The sequence below is a fragment of the Heterodontus francisci genome, chromosome 6, assembly GCF_036365525.1.
Source record: "Heterodontus francisci isolate sHetFra1 chromosome 6, sHetFra1.hap1, whole genome shotgun sequence".
NCBI lineage: Eukaryota > Metazoa > Chordata > Chondrichthyes > Heterodontiformes > Heterodontidae > Heterodontus > Heterodontus francisci.
The window spans coordinates 61,627,239-61,649,408 of NC_090376.1; the positions used below are offsets into that span (position 1 = coordinate 61,627,239).

Here is a 22,170-nt window from a genome sequence, read left to right on the forward strand (position 1 = left end):
AGTCCCTTTTTAAAAACGAGCAAACGCCTCCCCTAAGTTTCTTAGATTTTTTTTCCCTTCCAAAACATTAATAGTATTGCCAATATTGAAAATATTAAATTGGATCTCCTACCCTTCTGGCTGCTTCACCAGCATTAATTAGAGACAGCACGTCTGCACATCCAACTGCGCTGTTAAAAGGAACACAACTTCAAATTAGCCCACGGCCCATCCAATTCTGGAATACAAGTTGATAAATTTCTAACCTGAAGCACAGTTTTCCATGGTTAGATGGCTCCAGAGCAGCACTGAAGCCAGTTCGAAGTCACGCCCCTTGCTACAATGGTTGATTTCCAGGTCGATTCCCCAGAGATAGGATAGCAAGGGAGATGAACCTATTTGAAGGCTCCATGTTGGCAAAGAAACTAAGTCAAAGCAAATTTAAAGAGTGTTATTTTCTTGTATAAAACAGGGATTATTTTGAAGAAAATGTAGATCCACCATATCTACCCTTCCTTTTAATCATTAACTCAGAGGAGCATCTGGTAAATGCACAATGAGCTCAGTGGCTTCCTCTTGTGCTGTAAATTCTAGCATCATATTATCACTTACTGCAGTAATGTGAAGGTTTCCATTTCTCACACCAGGCATCCATATGCCTTCTCTGAATGAGAATGCCAAATTAATACAGCTTTGATTTGTGGTCCTGTCCCAAAGGAAATTTGATGAGGTTACTCTCATTTCACATTGCCACACAAAAAGCAAAGAAAGGAAACTTTTGTCCCATTAATTGAGAGTGAATTCAAACTTATATATCAGTGCCAATCCATTGCATTATCTGGTCTCCCAAAATTAAGATTATTTCATGTCAATCATGATTTACACAGAACTTATTTTTTCAGTGTTTAATCACATAAAATAGCAACACGTTAGGAAACAAACCATATTTCAATTCAACAAAGAGATGAACCATTTCTTTTGTGCAGTCATGTTTACAAGTATAAAGTGCTATGGTGTTTTCAATGCAAAAGCAAACAAAAGGCATCCAGACCCTTTATCCATTTCCAAATTGAAAAATTATGCAGCATTCATTGAAGCAGAAATAAATATGTTTTTAGTACTTTTATCATAATCTTGCTGAATTATAGTATTTTAAATATCACATTATTGCTAATTCTGGGGCATAAATGGCTGATATATCAACAGTCTATACCTTTTGAAAATGTCCAGTTTTCGCAAATCTATGTTAATAGTTTTGTGGATGCTGTTTTGTGTGCTGTAGTGCTCTGGTGTACTTGTCCTGATAACTTATAGTTTGATCCATGCTAGTCACATGGGGCTAATAAGGTTGACACCCAAAAACAAAACAAAGCTGATTTCATACCAGCTTGCTTATTCTGGAAATTAGCCTCCCTCTGCTTTGTCATAGCCTGACTCTGCTGTTAGCCGTCTCCCTTCCCTCTCCTGCCCCAACACTGCACCCACTGTCCCTTACTGGCTGCTCATGGTCTGACTGCCACTCTATACCCAGATGTGCCAGACATCCCAGTTTGACCTCCTTTTCAGCCCACAAACAATTAAAGAGAATTTGTACTTATTATGCTCAGAGAAATCAGTGGTAGGATCTGGAACAGTCTTTTTTCCATTTCTCAGCATCAAAAACTCTCACCAGTTATGGTAAGTGCCAGATGTAGAACATAACTCAATCTACTCTTACCAAACAATATCTCCAACATTAGGAGGCACCTCATCCTGCAAAAATGTGGATTTGTAAGTTTTTCACATCAGCAATTCTTATGGTTCTCTGAATAACACTGCCAATCTGTGCCATGAACCCATCACCAGTAGTAATTCAGTTGAGATATCAGATTCATCATCCCTTTTTGTAGGAAATTTATATGTAGATGAAAAGTATTCCAAACCATGTTTTAACCCATGTCAGGATTATGTGACGAATGAAACATTTTGTGCAAGAAGCATGATCTGAAAAACATTTCAAGGGCTACTAAAGCAGAATGGCTTGTACTAAAAAACAAATGTCTAAGCTGCCAGACATTGAAGAACACAAGTTAATTGTTTTACATTGAGTAAAGAACTTTGCTCAGTGATACAAGCAACCCAGTTGAGTGTTTTGTGTAGTTCAGTTGAGCTAGTTTTTTGCAGTTCAATGACTATGAAAACACTGACACTAAGCTTAAAACTGTTGCATCTTTTAAGGCCCTAATAAACTAGAATTTGACTGCAACATTCCTATCTGACATACTCTAATCCAGCGGAAACATTTACAAATCACAAAATTCATCACATTAAGCCGCTGTTTCTATTGCATGGGAAATGCGGTACCAATTTTTAATGCACAGTAGATTTTAAAACAAGTCAATTTGCTTAATCTGAATAAAGGTTAAGGACTTATACTTTTCTCAAATCTATTACATTTTAACAATGAGATATGCGGTTTATAAGTTAACATAAGTAGCTCACAAGGCAAATTGAGATATATGTGAAAACTTTCACAGTTAATTCCTTTAGCAACATGACCTGTACAGGTATCTTTTATTTGATTATTGAATTTAATGTGCACCTCTTCCTAAATTGCATTTCAGCTTTGAAAATAAATTGCTGGTATTTTCAGGGCAGTATGAACATGTTTACTGCACCAACATTAGGTTCAACAACACGAAGAGCTTGATCTCATGTTTTTCCAGCAGCTGCACTAAGGGTAACTGAGAGTTCAACCATTTATTGGCAGCATACTTTGCAAATAAAGCAAAACTATAGGACTTCTCTGGAATTCAGCAGCAAATTAAAAGGACCAGCCTGACTATGGTTTCTCAGTACACCATGAAATGTAAATTTCCTACTTGCCCTCTCAAAACAGATTCCTTAAATCAAATTCATTACTATCGTTAAAACAGCGTAAAACTTTCACTTTATAGCATCCTCCTGGGGGAAAAAACAAAAATAGAGTTCTGTCAATATGTTTTCATCTTAAAAAGGGGCTGAATTATCCTATTACATAACCTATTTCATCAATTAGAGTCTTTAAGTATTAGAGTTATAACACTAGCTATCTTATCAAGCATAACTAATCATCATTATCACACTCGAAGCAGCATGTCTTGTGTTTGCAGCAGCTGGATTTTTATATTGCAGCAACCAAGAAGTACCTTTTCACTATATCAAGGCAGCATTTCAAAAATTAAACCCTTCTCCATTCTTTTTAAATCATTCAAATTATTTCCTATGTGATTCAAAATTACTTTCAACAGAGCTATCAGATTGATAGTTTGGAGGCACTGTAATGTCACCATGGGCCTGAAACTGATGGAGCCAGGTGTCACAATATAGATGTATATATACAGTATTCCAACACTATTACACTAATATTGACAACGTTCTAGAAATCTACTGTATTTTTCTGTTCGACCATAATATTCTCCAGTTTGAGTGAATGTATTATATTTCTAAATACTGTAACAATGATTTAAGAGAAGACAGCTATCAAGTATGACTCCCAGATCTACTGAAAAAGTGCAATTTAGTACTGTGATAATACTTACAGTCGGAGATATATACAAATAGATGATTCACAATAATTCATTGGAAGGCACCTAACAAATATGCACCAAATATACCCATTGCCCAGAGTGAAAAAGTTCAAGTCGGCACCATTGAATAACTGAATAATAAGTGTAGCGTAGTAAAAATATTTTAGTTTACTTTTTAAGTGTTATCACATTCGGCTCATCTCAGAATTCCTATAATCTTTTCTAATGGTTTTATCCAAAAATATTTGACTTTGGTCTGAGTTTCAACACACTTTTTGGATCTCTCTGATCGCCTGTTCCTCGAAGCGAGGGTGTAGTATGAATAATCTGTGTTTTAAATCTTATTCTATTGAGTTTTGTCTTTTTAGTCGAGTTTTTCCGGCTGACCGCTTTTGCAGGGGCGCCATCATAATAGGTTTCTTCTTCAAGAGCATTGGCCAATTTGTGTGTCAGGTTGGTAGGAAGAACTTTTGATAGTCTCCAACGGCCACTTTCATTCTGTAATGTGTTTTCGGGATCAGAGTTTCTAGATGCACCAATAAGATTCCTCAATTCTTCGGAAATCTCTTGGCCTAGGTATTGCCATGCCTTTTTACCACTGTAGTCCCTAATATCTACATCAGCGTCATAGGCACCAGTCAGCAGTTTCACTACTTCTGTATGTCCGTGCATGGCAGCCAAATGTAGAGGGGTGTAACCGCCACTAGATCGAATATTAATATTGATTGGAATGTCATGTTTTCCTGCATAATTGACTAGCATTGCCAGTAATTCCGGTTTACCATGTTTTGCTGCCCAATGAATGCATGTAAACCCCGTGACAAAATCTTTCCAAGTGATCAAAGTGGGATCAGCTGCCAGTAATGCTTCGAGGCTATCCCATCTGCCTTCCGAAGCATGCACCATCCACTCATGTTCCAAGGGATCAAGTGCTACTGATCCAGTATCTTCATCGTCCAGTTTTGAAGAAGTTAAAGAGGAGGAGTCGCTTTCATTTTTACTAGATCCCGAATCGCCTTGCTTAATATTTGGGAAGGCGACAGGGTTATTGTAAACAACACTGTGTCTTAGCTGAGGTGAACTGCTAATCATTAGTTCTCTGAAGTTTTTCCTACTCGATCTGGGTGTATATAACAAGCTTTCACTGTTTGGACTCGATGCATCGGTTGAGTTCTCAACTGTGTTTCCATCATCACAATGACTGCTGGACCGATTTACCGCAAGGCTGCGCTGTAAACGCTTTCGGGAAGATCTTCTTAAATTAATATCTGGGCTTGTCTTGACTTGAGTGGGTGAAAAGTTGCATTTAGATGCAAATAATAGTTTGTCATCCTTTGACTTAATATCGTGCTCTGCGGAGCCCACGTTTTCATTTTTTGGGGATTCTGGCATCTGCTTTGCAGTGCTTACAGTGCTCTTTCTGTTATCAGGATTTGAGATGTTTGACAAAATAAAGGCATCAGGAAGCAGATCCCCACCCTTCTTGGCACTCTGAACACCCTTATTGTAGTCTTGATTTGGCAATGTTTCGCCCAAATCAGTAATTAATTGAAAGGGCTCGGTCACCAATTTCGTTGTTCGGTAATGCTCGGTTTGGACTTGATTCCCCCTTTCTATCTTTATATCCGACACCAGTAGATTCTTATTTGATGAAGAAACGTGTTCGTTAGTGCCAATTGTATGGGAGTGCCGCGCAACTCGCCCATCTTCTTGTGCACTACGCCGGTCCATGGGTACAGCCTGATTATTTTCATTGCATTCTTCAAGACAGGAGTTGTCCAAACATCCATTGTCAACATCTGGCGGTGAAAGTACCGATTTAGACGAATCTGTCAAAGCTCCTCCACCTGCGCTTTGTTTTCGCGCTGATGACCCGATGTCGATTGCTCCACAATGCTTGTCACCATTTTCCATACCACCACCAGCACCATCATCGCCTTTACTGCCATGCCCCCTACCACCAGCAGCCGCTTCAGACCCATTGATCTGACCCCGGTACTTCTTCTTTAAACAGATGTACTTCACCCCGTCTTCTTGGACCACTAGCCCCAATTTGTTCACGAACTCTTTGAACAGTCCTCGAGCGTTTGCCTTCGTGTTGGGGTTGTTCAAAAAAATTGTGAAATGTTCCAGCAGCTCCGCACTCTTCACTTTCCCTCCTCTCGCCAACAGAAACTGCCACACGGCGTTCAAGCTAAATTCCGTTGCCATTACGATATTTCTTTCAGCAGCGCTTTTTCAACAGACGGGCTTGAACCTCTCAGACACATCATTGTACCCGCCGTCTTTTTTTTTTTCACTCTCGCTGGCTTGTTTCCAAGCTGCTGCTGAGTTACCGTGTGATAAGCAAGCAGGCAGAAACTCTCCCTTTCCGCCCCTCCCCCCTAGCAACCAATCACTGCCGGTCTGATACCGCCAATCAAGCACCAACCACCAGCGAAATAGGGGATACAAGGCGGTGAACAAGTACAACGGCAAAATATTAGATACGTCAGCAGTTTTGAGTGCGTTATTTTTTTATTTTCTATAAATTGTCACAGCCAAGATTGATTGTGGTTGTTTGTGTTTTTCAAAACTATTTTTTTGTGTTCGCATCTCTTTAATCCTCCCTCTTCAGTGTTTGGTAGAGCCCTGCATTGTGCCTTGATTGCAGTTGGAGCGAGCATCCGCGTTCCAGTTCCAACCGCCACCGGTTCATACCTGTCGTGCTGCAGCTCCAGCCCAGCAATGGCTTCGGCAGACATCGTTAGGCAAATGGTGAGCAGCTTTTTATTCGTTCATTTTCAACGCAGAGGCAATGAAACAATTTAGTTTGGGTGAGGTCACTGACTGGGAGTTTTCACTGGCCCGGGCGGGTCGAAGCGCAAATAGTGATTTTTGTTTAGTTGGATTTGGTAACTTTTTTTATTTGCTGGTGATCATGATTTAGTTGCTATTCATGGCGTGGGTAAAGTCTCAGCCGCTGTAAAAGGGCCGAGTTGTACAAGAGTTTTAGTGACTTGCACCCCAGCAGAGCGCATTCCACAGTCAGGGAGAGGAATTCGATCCAAGGGTGCAGCTCTGGGAGTTTTACCGACTCGTCCCAGTGAGGAGGGGGGAGGGGGATGAACACATTTTTAAAGCTTTGAATTTGCACTGTTGTTCAGAGATCTTGTACAATATTAGACGATATTCCCTTTCATGTGAGTTTTTTTTTGGGGGTGGAAATAAGTCGCCCACTAACTAACCAGTAGACAGGCTTCCTGATAAGTGACCGGAATGTTTCCGACAATTCTTAGATGAGGCGGTGTAGATATTCGTGTGGAATGTGGCTCTGGGGGATGGGGGTAGGTTCCATCTCCACTGCCCGAGTTGGAAACTGTCGTAAGTCATACATTAGGAATCCCAGTTTTTCATGGGTCTTTTAGCAAAATGTTCGTTTACTTTCAGTATCTCCCAGTCCACTTTCTGAAACGAAATACATCCGTTTAAAGTAAAGCAACGTTGTAGTCGTGTAGTTTCTTGGCTTGGTTTACAACTTCAGTTATGCTCCGTTTTTGCACCACCTCTAGTTTATTATGTAACTTGAGTGATGCTTGCATCCACTAAGAAAGATCTTGTCCTGACCCACAGTGAGTAGAGAGAGTTGCTTGTGTGCAGATGACATTTTAACTTTTTTCAGCGTGTTTGTCATTCACAAGATAGCAGACGAGGGAAGGGTTCTTTATCTTGTTACACGTACAGGGAACTTTTAAATAAAGGTCGTATTGATAAAATTTTTTATAATCATTCACGGGATGTGAGCATCGCTCACTACCATTGAGAAATGGTAGTGAACTGCTTTTGTGAACTGCTGCAGTCCATGTGGTGTAGGTACACTGTTGTTTGGAAGGGAGTTCCAAGTTTTTGACCCGGTGACAGTGAACAAACGATGATATTGTTCCAAGACAGGTTGGTGTGTGGCTTTTAGGGTAACTTGCCAGTGGTGTTCCCATGCGTCTGCTGCTCTTGTTCTTCTAGGTGGTAGAGGTTGTAGGTTTGGGTGGTGCTGTCGAAAGAGTCTTGGCAAGTTGCTGCAGTGCATCTTGTCGAGTACTGTTACTGGTGATGGAGGTAGTGGATTGGGCGCTGATCAAGCCGACTGCTTTGTCCTGGATGGTGTTAAGCTTCTTGAGTGTTGGAGTTGTGCTCATCAGGGCAAGTGGAAAGTGTTCCATCACACTCCTGACGTGCCTTGGAGATGGTGGACAGGCTCTGGGGGGGGGGGGGGGGGGTTCTATTATGGGTGTTTTTGTTTAGCTTAGCAATTGTTTAAAGTACAAGAGTAATTACTGTGCTAAATTATAACATTAACAAATTTGATTAGTCCGTTGATCAAAGCAGCGAGCAGCTGAGCCTTGATTTATTTGTTTTGTGCTTAATTGACTCAGCTCAGTTTGAACAGTGGCAGCAGTGTTGTAATTAGGAAAAATAGACCAAGGCTCTGATATTGGTTGTAGGTGTGATCCTTGCTGAAGTTGCATTTATGTTAACATGGTGAGGGGAGGATCGGGCTCAGCTCTGATGCCTCATTCCCTCAATTAAATTGTCTGATAGTCACTCATCAAGCTTGCATAAAAATGGATGACAGCATAACCTTGTCTCAGCCAGGGTGAGAGAATTTGGTGAAAAAGGAAATAAAGCTTTTGAGTTAAGATTTCTAGGAATAATGTTTGGGGTGTGACTGCAAGACATGAGAGATTTCAGATGACTGTTATGAGTGAAGCTTGTGTTGTCTATAAATTATTGTCTAATCCTGAAAATTAGGCATGTCTTTTTTAATGTAGTAAAGGCAACCATATTCTGTGTTCTTTTGACAGTGGCAGATATCATGTACAGAACACTGTAGTGTAGCATAATCTTGCATTTTACATTATGATCAAATGATCTGTAGTTGAGTTATTGAAAGGGAAGTGAAGTCTGGGTAGAGGACTCATTTCTTTCCTTAAACTTGGGCTTTTTTTCTATTTAGAGACTTGACATATCTAACTATTAGCATATTGACCATCATGTTAGACCAAAGTTATGATCTTATTTGCATCTGATGGAGCTGCACCTTGAAACTTGAGGGTTGACCCTGTCAGTTACATTCCTGTAGCAACTTGGCAGCAAAGAAATTGCTGTGATGCGTCATAGTTGTGATAAACTTTAGGCTTTTTAAGTGTCATGTTGTACATTTTGTACATTTTTCTATTTGCTTATAGTGAGTTGAAGGATAAGCTGTTGTACATTGCATGGCATACAATATAAGGGCCATTGATAATAGATGTGTCATTATGCAAAGTGCAGGTACAGTTAAAATGAAATTTTCAAAAGGTGCATGCTGGATGTTTGAGTGGAGTTTAGTGTTTTACAGGTAAGGGGGAAAGTTCAGGTTGGGAAGGTTGTAAAACATTATGAACATACGAATTGGGAGCAGGAGTAGGCCACTCGGCCTGTCGAGCCTGCTCCACCATTCAATAAGATCATGACTGAACTGATTACTCCACATTTCCACCCACCCCAATAACCTTCCACCCCCTTGCTTATCAAGAATCTATCTACCTCTGCCTTAAAAATATTTAAAGACTCTGCTTCCACTGCCTTTTGAGGAAGAGGTCCAAAGTCTCACGACCCTCTGAGAAAAAATGTCTCCTCATCTGTCTTAAATGGGTGACCCCTTTATTTTTAAACAGTGACCCTCTAATTCTAGATTCTCCCACAAGAGGAAACATCCTTTCCACATCCATCCTGTCAAGACCCCTCAGGATCTTATGTTTCAATCAGGTCGCCTCTTGCTCTTCTAAACTCCAGTGGATACAAGGCTAGCCTGTCCAACCTTGCCTCATGAGACAACCCACCAATTCCAGGTATTCGTCTAGTAAACCTTCTTTGCACAACTTCCAATGCATTTAAAGCCTTCCTTAAATAAAGAGGCAAATACTGTACACAGTACTCCAAATGTGGTCTCACCAATGCACTGTATAACTGTGGCATAACCTCCCTGCTTTTGTTTCAATTCCTCTCCCAATAAACAATAGAATTCCATTAGCTTTCCTAATTACTTACTGTGCCCCCATACTAACCTTTTGCAGTTCATGCACTAGGACACCCAGATCCCTCTGCATCTCAGCTCCGCAATCTCACGATTTTGATAATTTTTTTATTCTTTCTGCCAAAATGGACAATTTCACATTTTCCTACATTATACTCCTTTTGCCAGATCTTTGCCCACTCACTTAACCGATCCATATCCTTTGTAGCTGCCTTATGTCCTCATTGCAACTTACTTTCTTACCTAAATTTGTGTCATCAGCAAATTTTGCAATCAGACCTTTGGTCCCTTCATCCAAGTCATTTATATAAATTGTAAAAAGTTGAGGCCCCAGCGCTGATCCTTGTGGCACACCATCTTGCCAACCAGAAAATGACCCATTTATGCCTACTCTGTTTCCTGTTGGCTAGTCAATCTTCTGTCCATGCCAAAATGCTACCCCTACACCATGAGCTTTTATTTTCCACGATAATCTTTGATGTGGCACCTTACCAAATGCCTTCTGGAAATCTAAGTACAGTACATCCACTGGTACCCCTTTACCAACAGCACATGTTACTACTTGAAAGAACTCCAATAAATTGGTTAAACACGATTTCCCTATTAACCACGGATGGTGGGTCCTCCCCTTGGAATTTTTCTTTTGTGTTGGAATGTATCTATTCTGAAATATTCCCTTAAATGTCTACCACTGCATCTCTATTGACCTATCCCTTAACCTATTTTGTCAGTTCACTTTAGCTAGCTTTGCTTTCATGCCCTCATAATTGTCCTTATTTAAGTTTAAAATATTAATCACAGGCCCATTCTTGTCTCCCTCAAATTGAATGAATGTAAAATTCAATCATATGATCACTGCTGCCTTCACTGGGGTCATCAATTCTATTTCATTGCACAATACTAGGTCTAGTATAGCCTGCTGTCTGGTTGGCTTCAGAACGTGCTCTCCTGAAAACATTCTTGTGAACTCCTCATCTACGTTAACTTTGCTCATCTGATTTTTCCAATCTAAAGGTAGATTAAAATCCCCCATGATTATTGCCGTATCTTTCTGACAAGCTCCCATTATTTCTTCCTTTATACCCCATCCTACCCATGTGTTTAATGTTAGGGGGGCCTGTACACCACTCCCACAAATGACTTCTTGCTTTTATCATTTCTCATCACGACCCAAACTGCTTCTACATCTGGTTTCCTGAACTTGGGTCATCCCTCTCTATTGTGCTAATACCATCATTAACGCAGCCACCCCTCCATCTTTTCCTAGCTTCCTGTCCTTCCTAAATGTCATGTACCCTTCAATATTCAGGTCCTAATCTATGCCATCCTGCAGCCATGTCTCTGTAATGGCTATCAGATCGTACTTATTTATTTCTATTTGCATGCTCAGTTCATCTGTTTTGTTTCAAATGCTATGTGCATTCAGATAGGGCCTTTAGTTTTGTCCTTTTTTAAAAAAGTTATTTTTGTAATGTCTAGTCTTGACAGCTGATTTGCTCTTAGTTTTGTAAACACTGTCCCTTCCTGTCACGGTCTGTTTATCTTTTCCCATACTAATGTCTTTCTTGCCTTGTCTCTTTTTGATTTACCATATCTTCCCAAATTTGATCAGGGAAGAGTGAGTGCAGAAGGAATTGGTGGTAAGTGGGAGTTTGGGCTCAATGAGGATCAATGAAAGTTGGGGCTGTTGAATTTTGTGGTGAGATTGGTGAGTGGGAAGTTGACAGGGTAAGGACAGAGGAATGGAGGAAATGCATTGGGGCGCCAGTGCGAGAAATCTCAGCATTTATGGGCGTATTTGTTGAGTTTGTGAGAATTTGGGTGGGGTTGATGGGTGAACAAGTGAGGAATTGTTTGTGTGGGAAAATTGAGCTGATTGTCACAGGGTGTGCAAGTACTAAGAGTAATGGGAATAGTATGTGGGAGGGCATGTTACAGGGAGTCGGAAAGTGGTCCCAAGGTGTAGTAGAAGTGACAGTGAGGTTATGGGATTTAGGATTGCTGAGGTTTCATGATGTGGGAGTACTGAGGGGCTGGGGTGTAAAATTGAGGATGGTGGGACAGGTGTGTTGAGTATGGGAAGGGGTGTCCCATGGTTTAGGAGAAGTGGGAGAGCAGTCCAGAGGTGTTGGAGTATTAGGGAGGTTCTGGTGCTTGGAAACTGTATGAAGGGACTGTGATGTTGCGTGAGAGCTCCTCATGATTTGCGTCACTAAGCTAGTGTGGTAGTATGCTTGCGGTAGCATGCTGCCTGAGGCTGACCATTTTAACAGCTTCATCTTGGTGCCTGTCGTGGATCCTGCTGTTAATAGGGGCAGGTTTTAAATTTAGGTTTTTTTAATGTATTTTTTTTCCCTCACATCCTTGGGACTTTTCAAAGTAAGTTACAACCAGAGGGTAACTTAGACAAACAGCAAGCGAATGAATGACCAGATAATTTGTTTGTGGAGGCTTGGGGAGGAATGTTGGCCAGAATAATAAATAACTCCATATTCTTTGAATAGTTCCTTGTGACCTTTCAAACTTAAAAGCCCATTCTTGCTGTCAACCGGAAGAAGCTTTTCTCACGGTGGACATGAATTCCCTATCGGGGCTCACCAGTCACTTGATATTATCCCAATATCCTAACACACCCAAACCTTAGCCTAGTGTTTACTCCTGCACTCAAAAACCAAAAAAAGTTAGGTTCCAGCTCAGGAGTACTGGTGTTTGATAGTGAGGGATAACTATGGGATTCCCTGTAAGCTTAAATGATTCATAGTTCTACATATTTTTAAATACTAGGGACAGAGGAAAAGCAAAATTGTCACATCCAGCTACCAAATCTATGATCCCAGAAGCTGATCTCCCCAGCATTACCACACTCGAGGATTCTCACAGTTGATGTTTTCAGATCTGAAATTGATACTCTAGTACCACCAGCATTGTCAGTACCCAGAATCCCCCTCACACCACTGCCATACTCCACTATACTGCTTTGAGCTTGGAATCCTGTGTCTTGACTCCTGAAGCCCAGAACCCTTCATCCAGCGTTCTGATGCTCTGATCATCTGGTTTCTCCCAAATCCCAGGAAGGTGCCGGAAAAAATAAGGGAAATGAATAGAGAAGTCCAAGAGTGATTTTATAAGGAGTAACAATGTGCGCGTGTTTTTTTGAAAATACTTTTTTTCTGTCCATATTCCCCACGTGCACTTTTTCCTTTAGAAAATAGTATGATAAAATGTGCTCTGGACTCAGCTGCTCCCCTGCCTCCCCAAATTTCTGCTTTTACCTTAACACTCTAAGACTTCTCCTGTATCCCAAGGTGTTTTATAGGTATTTTAAGGGCAAGCGGATAACCAGGGAAAGAGTAGGGCCCATTAGGGACCAAAGTGGCAATCTTTGTGGAGCTGGAGGACTTAAGTGAGGTTTTAAATGATTGCTTTTCATCTGTGTTCAGTATGGAGAAGGATGATGTAGGTGTAGAGATCAGGGAGGGGGATTGTGATATACTGGAACAAATTAGCATTGAAAGGGAGGAGGTATTAGCGGTTTTAGCGGGCTTAAAAGTGGATAAATCCCCAGGCCCAGATGAATTCCAGGCTGTGTGAGGCAAGGGAGGAGATAGCAGGGGCTCGACACAAATTTTCAAATCCTCTGTGGCCACAGGAGAGGTGCCAGAGGACTGAAGGACAGCAAATGTGGTACTATTATTCAAGAAGGGTAGCAGGGATAAACCAGGTAATTACAGGCTGGTGAGTCTAACATCAGTGGTAGGGAAACTATTGGAAAAAATTCTGAGGGACAGGATTAATCTCCACTTGGAGAGGCAGGGATTAATCAAGGATAGTCAGCATGGCTTTGTCCGGGGGAGATCATGTCTAACATACTTGATTGAATTTTTTGGGGAGGTGACTAGGTGTGTAGATGAGGGTAAAGCAGTTGATGTAGTCTACATAGACTTCAGCAAGACTTTTGATAAGGTCCTGCATGGGAGATTGGTTAAGAAGGTAAGAGCCCAAGGGATCCAGGGCAATTTGTCTATTTGGATCCAAAATTGGCTTAGTGGCAGGAGGCAGAGGGTGATGGTTGAGGGTTGTTTTTGTGGTTGGAAGCCTGTGACCAATGGTGTACTGCAGGGATCAGTGCTGGGCCCCTTGCTGTTTGTAGTGTAAATTAATGATTTAGACGTGAATATAGGAGGTATGATCAGTAAGTTTGCAGATGACACAAATTGGTGGTGTCGTAAATAGTGAGGAGGAAAACCTTAGATTACAGGGTGACCTAGATGGGCTGGTAAGATGGGCAGAGCAGTGGCAAATGGAATTTAATCCTGAGAAGTGTGAGGTGATGCATTTTGGGCTAACAAGGCAAGGGAATATACAATGGGTGGTAGGACCCTTGGAAGTACAGAGGGTCAGAGGGCCCTTGGTGTACTTATCCATAGATCACTGAAGGCAGCAGCACAGGTAGATAAGGTGGTTAGGAAGGCATATGGGATACTTGTCTTTATTAGCCGAGGCATAGAATATAAGAGCGGGGAGGTTATGATGGAGCTGTATAAAACGCTAGTTAGGCGACAGCTGGAGTACTGTGTATAGTTTTGGATACCACACTATAGGAAGAATGTGATTGCACTGTAGAGGGTGCAGAGGAGATTCACTAGGATGTTGCCTGGGCTGGAGCATTTCAGCTATGAAGAGAGACTGGATAGACTAGGGTTGTTTTCCTTAGAGTAGAGAAGGCTGATGGGGGACCTGATTTGAGGTATACAAAATTATGAGGGGCATAGGGTAGATAGGAAGAAACCTTTTCCCTTAGTGGAGGTATCATCAATAACCAGGGGGCATAGATTTAAGGTAAGGGGCAGGAGGTTTAGAGGGGATTTGAGGAAAATAATTTTCACCCAGTGGTTGGAATCTGGAACACACTGCCTGAGGGGGTGGTAGAGGCAGGAACCCTCAATATTTAAGAAGTGTTTAGATGAGCACTTGAAATGCCATAACATACAAGGCTATGGGTCAAGTGCTGGAAAATGGGATTAGATCAGTGCTTGACGGCCAGCACGGACACGATGGGCTGAAGTGCCTGTTCCTGCTGTCAAACTTTGACTCTATATCTATCTGCCTCAGGTGTCACCGGGTTTCCCTTCTGGAAGTCAGCTGTGAGGAGGATGTAGAGTGTGCAGAAGGTTATAGGTCGATTTAACTGATTACACTCCATCGGCCACCTTGCCGAATGTGGGGAAGGGCAGGACTGGGTATTAAATATTTCTGGATGCAAGGTATTCAGGAAAGATGGGAAAAGAAAGGAGGAGGGGTGACAGTATTAATTAATGAGAATATTAGTGCTGAAGAGAGAGGATGTCCTGGAGGGATCAAGGATAGTGTTATGACCAGGTGAGAAAGATGTCTAGGGTTTTTTTTACTGTCATCACCTGGTCTTATTGTAACAGGGCTTAATTTTAAACAGTGTTTTGAGCTGCCACTTTGTGAATCCTTGTCCATAGCTTTCCAATTATAAGGCAAAGAAATGAGCACAAACAGGCCTTTTTAGGTTTAAAGAAGAAAAGTGAAATTTATTGAACTTTAAACTTAAACTCCAATACGGTTAATGCCTATGAATATACAACATGCCCACGCTAGCATGCACACGGGATGCATGCAAATAGGGACAGAAAAGAGCAGAAGAAAAATAAAATGTAGAGGTTTGAGTCAGTCTCTGAAGGGGGTTTCTTATTACTGTTTCTGAGTTTCCAGCTCGCTGTCGAGTCCCTTGATTGTAGACAGCTCTTGCGTTTCGTTGGTGCCCAGTATTCTTAAACCTTGTTCACTGTAGGAGACTTTTCTCTCCTCTTGTTCATATGTCTTCAGTGGTTACTGAAGTTGGTGAGAGCTAGATGAGAGCAGACAGGAGAAAGGTGTTCAGTCCAGGAGCTAACAGCCTTCTGATTTTCAAACATTCTGGCAATTTCAAAATTCAAACAACTCCAACAGCCAGTCAGTCATGTGACTAAAACAGGTCCGATCACTCCTTCTGTGTTTGTGGATTCTGCTATCTTAGTAGTGAACCTGGAATGCTAGCTCCTGGTAATTGTTGGTTGAATGTCAGGGCATTGTCCTTTGTTCCAGCACACTGTGTTGCTATGCAAATGTCTTTCCAGTCAGGGGTTTGTAATTTTAATTTTTAATTTTCATGTGGCGAAATAATAGCTTCAGTCTTGCCAGTTGGGGGGTTTGCCTGAGACCTCCACACCCAGGAGAATGAAATATGATTTGGGGAAAACCAGCACATTTCATTACAGGGTTTGCGAGAAATATAAGGTAAAGAAAGAAAAACCATGCTTTTCTCTCATTCATTTCCATTCATTCACCAATCTTAAAGCCTATTAAAATGTTTTTTTCTGGGTGCCAGGGCTGTTTTACTTTCCCCCTCTCTTTCTCAGGAGAGTTGGTAGTGGGCGGGTCTATCATGCAAAAACTTTTCACTTCAAGGGATGGGTTTTCCTTTTCCTCTGACTGCGGGGGAGGATTCTTTGTTACTCTTCCCTTTGTTCTCTGGGACACTCCTACCTGCAGGTATTTGTGCAGACTTGGTTGCAGTCTCCTGTGACACTTTGAGTAGGTGAGGCATCACCCTCACGGTTTCTGTGCCCCCTACAGGTCTCTTTGTCTCTGCAGGTTCCTGTAAATGCTGTTAGCAGCTCTGGTGGGGTGTCTCTAGAGACTGCATTTACGTAGGAGGATGTGGGGTCTAACTTTTCACATTTTCCGGGGTTGGTTGACTGGACAGTAAGGGTTTTCATCTGGGAGTTTTCCCAGACTTCCTTGAACCTGCCCTTTTGGTCACTTGTTCTTCTACTGGAGGATCCTCCTAACGCCAGTACAGGACTTGGGGGTGTAGGTTTCATTGCAGGTTTGGGTTTCCTGCCACTGTCCTGTCTCTCTGACCTCCTGCGGTCTTTCTTTCACTACTGGGGGTGGGGGGGCTACCGCCTTCACCCCTGCCAGATCATTATTTAGGAGCAGGTCAACCCCGTTCACAGGCAAACTAGGAGAAATCCCTATGGTCACCGGTCCCAAAACTAGGTCGTATTCCAGGTGCACCCAGTGTACAGGTACAGGCATACGGTTTCTCCCCGGGAAACCGACTTAGCAATTAAAGCAAACTCATCGGCCAGAATGGTCGCTTGTCGGGCTTCCTGAACCCGCTGCTCCTCTACACGAGTCTTTATTGAGAATGGGAGAGAGTTTTTAAATTCTTCTAACAAGATTTCTTCTGAGAATCTCATAGCTGAGCATGGATACGAAGCTGGCTGAGTGACAGGAAATAGTGGTGGTGAACGGTTGCTTTTCAGACTGGAGGAAGGTGTACAGTGGGGTTCCCCAGGGGTTGGTACTCGACCTACTACTTTTCTTGATATAGATTAATAACCTACACTTGGGGAGATAGGGCACAATTTCAAAATTTGCAGATGATTTAAAACTTGGAAGTGTAGTGAACATGTGAGGAGGATAGTGATCGACTTAATGAGGACTTAGACAGGACATGTAGCAGATGAAATTTTAGCACTGAGAGCTGCAAAGTGATGCATTTTGGAAGGAGAGGCAATATAAACTAAACAGTATCATACTAAAGTGGGTGTAGGAGTAGAGACAGCTGGGGGTATATATGCACAAATCATTGAAGGTGGCATGGCAGTTTGAGAGTCCTTAAAACACAGGATTTCATATGCCTTTTTATGTAAAAGCAAGGAAGTTATGATGGCCTCAGCTGGAGTATTGTGTTAATTTCTGGGTGCCGCATTTTAGGAAGAATGTCAAGGCTTTAAAGAGTGCAGAAAAGATTTACGAGGATGGTTCGAGGTGTGAAGGTCTTCAGTTACGTAGATAGATTGGAGAAGCTGGGGTTGTTCTCCTTAGGATTGAGAGGACATTTGATGTGGTCAAAATCATGAGGGTTCGAGACAGTAGATAGATAGAAACTGTTCCCATACCCTCTGGACTTGACTATTCCAATGCCCTCCCAGCCGGTGTCCCACAGTCTACTGTCTGTAAACATGAGGTGACCCAAGGTTCAGCTGCCCATGTCTTTACCTCGCACCAAGTCCTGTTTTCCACCCACCCCCGCCCCCTCCTTGCTGACCTGCATTGGCTCCTTGTCAAGCAATGTCTTAATTTTAAAATTCTCATACTTGTCTTCAAATACCTCCATGGCTTCGCGCCTCTCTATCTTTGTAATCTTCTCCAGCCTCATAGCCCTCCAAGATATCTACACTGTAATTTTGGCCTCTTGTGCATCCCTGATTTGGTAGGAAGAATGGAAAAACAAATAGTTTTTGAAGGACACGACTAGTAGTTGTTGCTTCTGAGGATCCTTGTATATGAATGACAATTAACATGCAGGCACAGCACGCAATTAGGAAGGCAAATAGTATGTTGGCCTTTATTGTAAGGGGATGGAGTATGAGTAAGGAAGTGTTGCTGCAATTTTATAGGGCCTTGGTGAGACCACACTTGGAGTACTGTGTATTGTTTTGGTTTCCTTAGCTAAGAAAGGACATGCACACCTAAGAGAGTGTGCACCAAAGGTTCACCGGATGATTGCTGGAATGAAAGGGCTGTTCTCTTGAGGAGAGATTGAGTAGAATGGACCTTCTTGAGTTTAGAAGAATGAGAGGTGATGTCATGGAAATGTATAAAATTCTCAGAGCTTGACAGCATAGTTGCTAAGAGACTTTTTTCCCTGGTGGTGAGGCTGGCACTAGTGGATATCGTTTCTGTATAGGAGCTGGCCGTTTAGTACTGAAATGAGAAATCTCTTCCCTGTGGGGTACAGAATTCCAAGAATCAAAACCCTCAGTGCTGTGGATGCTCAACCAATTAGTATATTCAGGACTGAGACAGATATTTCACTAAAGGAATCAAGGCATATGGGAATAGTGTGAGAAAGTGAAATTGATCTCGAAGTTCAGGTTAATCTTATGAATGGCAGAGCAGACTTGAGGGGCAGCATGTGCGACTCTTCCATTTCTTAGATCCTCATGAGGCCCATCACCCATTTGCTTGACTTCCTTACTGGTTCAACTCTTGACCACTGAACTATACTCCTTCTTGGTCCAGTGTTTGAGATAATCAGCTGCTCTTCTCAGGCACACCTTCTCCCCTATCATAACTGTAGTTACCCTGGTCCTTTTAAAAAGCCTCAACCATTCCATCGTCTTCTCATCTCTGGTTCCGCAATGTGCATTACTGCACAACTGTGTCCACCATTCCTTGTTTGAATCCCTTTTTGTCTACTTCCATTTTCCCCCTGCATCCTACATAAACTCCAATTCATCCAGTGCTCCACTAACCCCATGCTGATAAGTTTTTTCAGTGGCAAGCGAAAGTGGGTGAGGTAGGACTGGTAGGTGGACTGCTGAGTCTTTTGCCCCACCAATGGAAAAGTTCATGAATAACTAGAGTAGAGGACAACATTCAAAGTGTTGAGCAAAGTTTGAGATCGGAAAGTCTCTTCCTATCCCCACTGTAGGATAGTGGATATGAGAACAGATTTCCAAAGAACATGGATGATTTGGGATTAAATGACCCTTTTTAAATGGAGCTGTGAATTTCTCTGGAGAAAAGGGCGGCACAGTGGCGCAGTGGTTAGCACCGCAGCCTCACAGCTCCAGGGACCCGGGTTCGATTCCGGGTACTGCCTGTGTGGAGTTTGCAAGTTCTCCCTGTGTCTGCGTGGGTTTTCTCCGGGTGCTCCGGTTTCCTCCCACAAGCCAAAAGACTTGCAGGTTGATAGGTAAATTGGCTATTATAAATTGTCACTAGTATAGGTAGGTGGTAGGGAAATATCGGGACAGGTGGGGATGTTTGGTGAGAATATGGGATTAGTGTAGGATTAGTCTAAATGGGTGGTTGATGTTCGGCACAGACTCGGTGGGCCGAAGGGCCTGTTTCAGTGCTGTATCTCTAATCTAATCAAAAAAGGGGTTGAGCATTTATAGACATATGAACAGAACTGCTTGAGTTTGTCATGTTAAGTGAAAGGCCCAGGTGTTCTTTTGAAGTAGGGAAGCTGGTAATGGGGTGGGGAACCTTCATGATAGAAACTTGTAAAAGGGCAGTCTTTTGTTTGCAGGACTATTTTTTGCTTTGTATCTAACTGTTTGTATTCTTTGTAATTATATGCAGTATTAGGGAAGCTTGGTTTGTGATGGAATTACTCCTGGTAGATTCTTGTACACTATTCCATAACAGCGATTCTTGACAGCGTAGCTGGCCGGTGATGTCATCCGACTGCGCCAACTTGCGCACATGCACAAACGGGCGCCTGCTCTCTGCGTGTGCCCTGTGTTCCCCATTGCCAGAACCAATTGGCGCATGCGCGGATGACGTCATCGCATAAATTGCCAGGACTGGTACACGCATGCGCGGATGACGTCATCGCATAAATTGCCAGGACTGGTACACGCATGCGCAGATGACGTCATTGCATAATGTGGGTGAGAGAGCAAGCGGGGTGTGGGGGGAGGAGCGGGGAGAGAACTTGGGGAGGAGTAGGGAGGGAGCAGCCCAAGACCTTGGTGGTAGCGGTGGACCCGACCCGCACGCTCTCCCTCCTGCCATTGTGCGCTGCCAGGTGTTTCAGTTGCCTTTGTGTGATTATTTGAGCAGTGCCATTTTTAGTCCTGGCAGCTGCTGACGTCGCAGTCTTTGATGTTTTAGTGGCACAGGCGGCATTTGCACATGTGCTACTGTAGCGCCTAGTGGTAGGGTTGTCAGCAAACGCAGCCACTCCATAGCTGTGAATTTTAGAAAAACAGTTGGAAGCTGAGAATATTTTAATTGTTGACTAGCTATTGGATGTACTATTTTTCTCTCTCTTGCAGAATGAAAATGTCCGCCCACTTTCCTTGTCAGGCCATGTTGGATTTGATAGTTTACCGGATCAACTAGTTAACAAATCTACCTCCCAGGGATTTTGCTTTAATATTCTTTGTGTTGGTAAGTACTTGATGATTTTGTATTCCAACTCTCGTTGGTTGAGAGTGATCAAATAAGTGTTCAAATGATAACTATTTGATTAGGCGGATACAAATCTGCTATTTCCTATGGTGGGGGAATCGAGAAGAAGGGGGCACAATCCTAAAATCTGAGCAAAATTAAACACTTTTTCACATAAGTGTAATAGAACTATGGAGCTCTTCATCAAAAGGCTATGGTACCTGAGTCAGTAAAATTTTCAAGACTGATCGGTAAGGGTATCAAGGGTGAGTAAATGGAGTTAATCTACAGATCAGTCAAGATCTAATAGAATGATGGAACAGGCTCAAAGCAGTCTCACCCCTGCTTTCCCCTACCCCCATCCAATAGTCTTCAAACTAAGATGGCTGTTACTGGAAAAGGAAGGCACATCAAAAAAACTGCGATAATTAGAACCCCCCCCCTCCTGCCCACACAACTCTGGTAATTGCCCACACTTTCAGGAACAAGATTAATTGATCTCCAAGAAAGTGCAAAATTTGAGTAGTGCCAACAGCATCAAAGAAACCTGAAACTGTGATTCTAAACCGAAGCGCTGGGGGAAGAAAAGTTGGTAATCATTGATTCTCGCATCCATAAAGCATGCAAAGTCAATGATAGTTTGCATTCACAGGCCAAATGCCTGTGGGTATGAACAACTTTTTCTACAGCAACTAGTGGCATTAAAATTTCAAGACCTGATGAGAAATTATGAAGTGGCATTTGAAACCCCACCAATGTTTGTTTCCACAGCTTCGCTGATTTGTGGTGAAACTTTCCTATTTTTCCAAGCTAAAACTAAATTGTAAATTTACTGTTGATTTGGCATTGGGAAGAAAGAAAGTGGCTAAGTTGTATATAGTTAAACTGTAACAAAGTTAAGCCTTTGCAATTTGGAAATATGCTCACTCCTCCATTGCTTTGAGAAAATCTTTGCATACAAAAGGTCTTGATTGTCTTATCAGCGGAGAATCTGAGCTTTTCAGCTAAAATATGACATCTTGTTTTTGGGCAAAGTTGCTATTCATATGAACATCTAACTTTTATATCCATCTGTGCACACTCCACCCAATGCTACATCTCACATCCAGTCTCTGTATCTTGGGATCATTTACATTTTTAAGGTCCTCTGTCTCAAGAAGCAATATTTGGAATGAAGAGGAAAAACTTGCCCACCTAAGTTGAGTGAAATAGACTCTTCTTTCGCATCACACAGCATGAAAGAAGGGTGGTAACTGCAGACTTTGCATTGTTATCCAAGAGCAGGCCCCACAAAGGATGTAATTGCACTAGAGAGGGTATAGAGGAAATTTACAAGGATGATGCCGGGACTGGAAAATTGCAGCGATGAGGAAAGTTTGGATAGGCTGGGGTTGTTCTTGACTAAGTGGTATAGATTTAAGGTGATTGGAAGAAGGAAGAGAGGGGAAATGACAACATTATTTTTCTCTGTGAGGTTGGTGGGGGTCTGCCACTCACTGCCTGATGGGTGATAGAGGCAGGAACCCTCAACGCATTTAAAAGGTGCCTGGATGTGCACCTGAAATGCTGTAACCCGCAAGGCTATGGACCAAGTGCTGGAAAGTAGGA

At 42.3% G+C, this 22,170-nt stretch overlaps 2 protein-coding genes across 4 annotated transcripts in view; one reads left to right on the forward strand and one right to left on the reverse strand.

Moving 5' to 3' along the window:
* Nucleotides 1-22,170, forward strand: part of septin10 (septin 10) — a 130,049-nt gene that overhangs the window by 24,393 nt on the left and 83,486 nt on the right. For 2 of the 3 annotated variants that reach the window (XM_068033782.1, XM_068033781.1), the window contains exons 2-3: nucleotides 6,145-6,284; nucleotides 20,448-20,562. In XM_068033782.1, coding sequence (XP_067889883.1) covers nucleotides 6,145-6,284; nucleotides 20,448-20,562 — 255 coding nt within the window. Of the gene's footprint in view, nucleotides 1-6,015; nucleotides 6,032-6,144; nucleotides 6,285-20,447; nucleotides 20,563-22,170 lie in introns of those variants that run through there. The other variant, XM_068033783.1, reaches the window with a different exon arrangement.
* Nucleotides 885-5,916, reverse strand: sowahca (sosondowah ankyrin repeat domain family Ca). Its single transcript, XM_068033780.1, has one exon. The coding sequence runs from the start codon at nucleotides 5,736-5,738 to the stop codon at nucleotides 3,759-3,761; it is 1,980 nt and encodes a 659-aa protein (XP_067889881.1). The 5' UTR covers nucleotides 5,739-5,916; the 3' UTR covers nucleotides 885-3,758.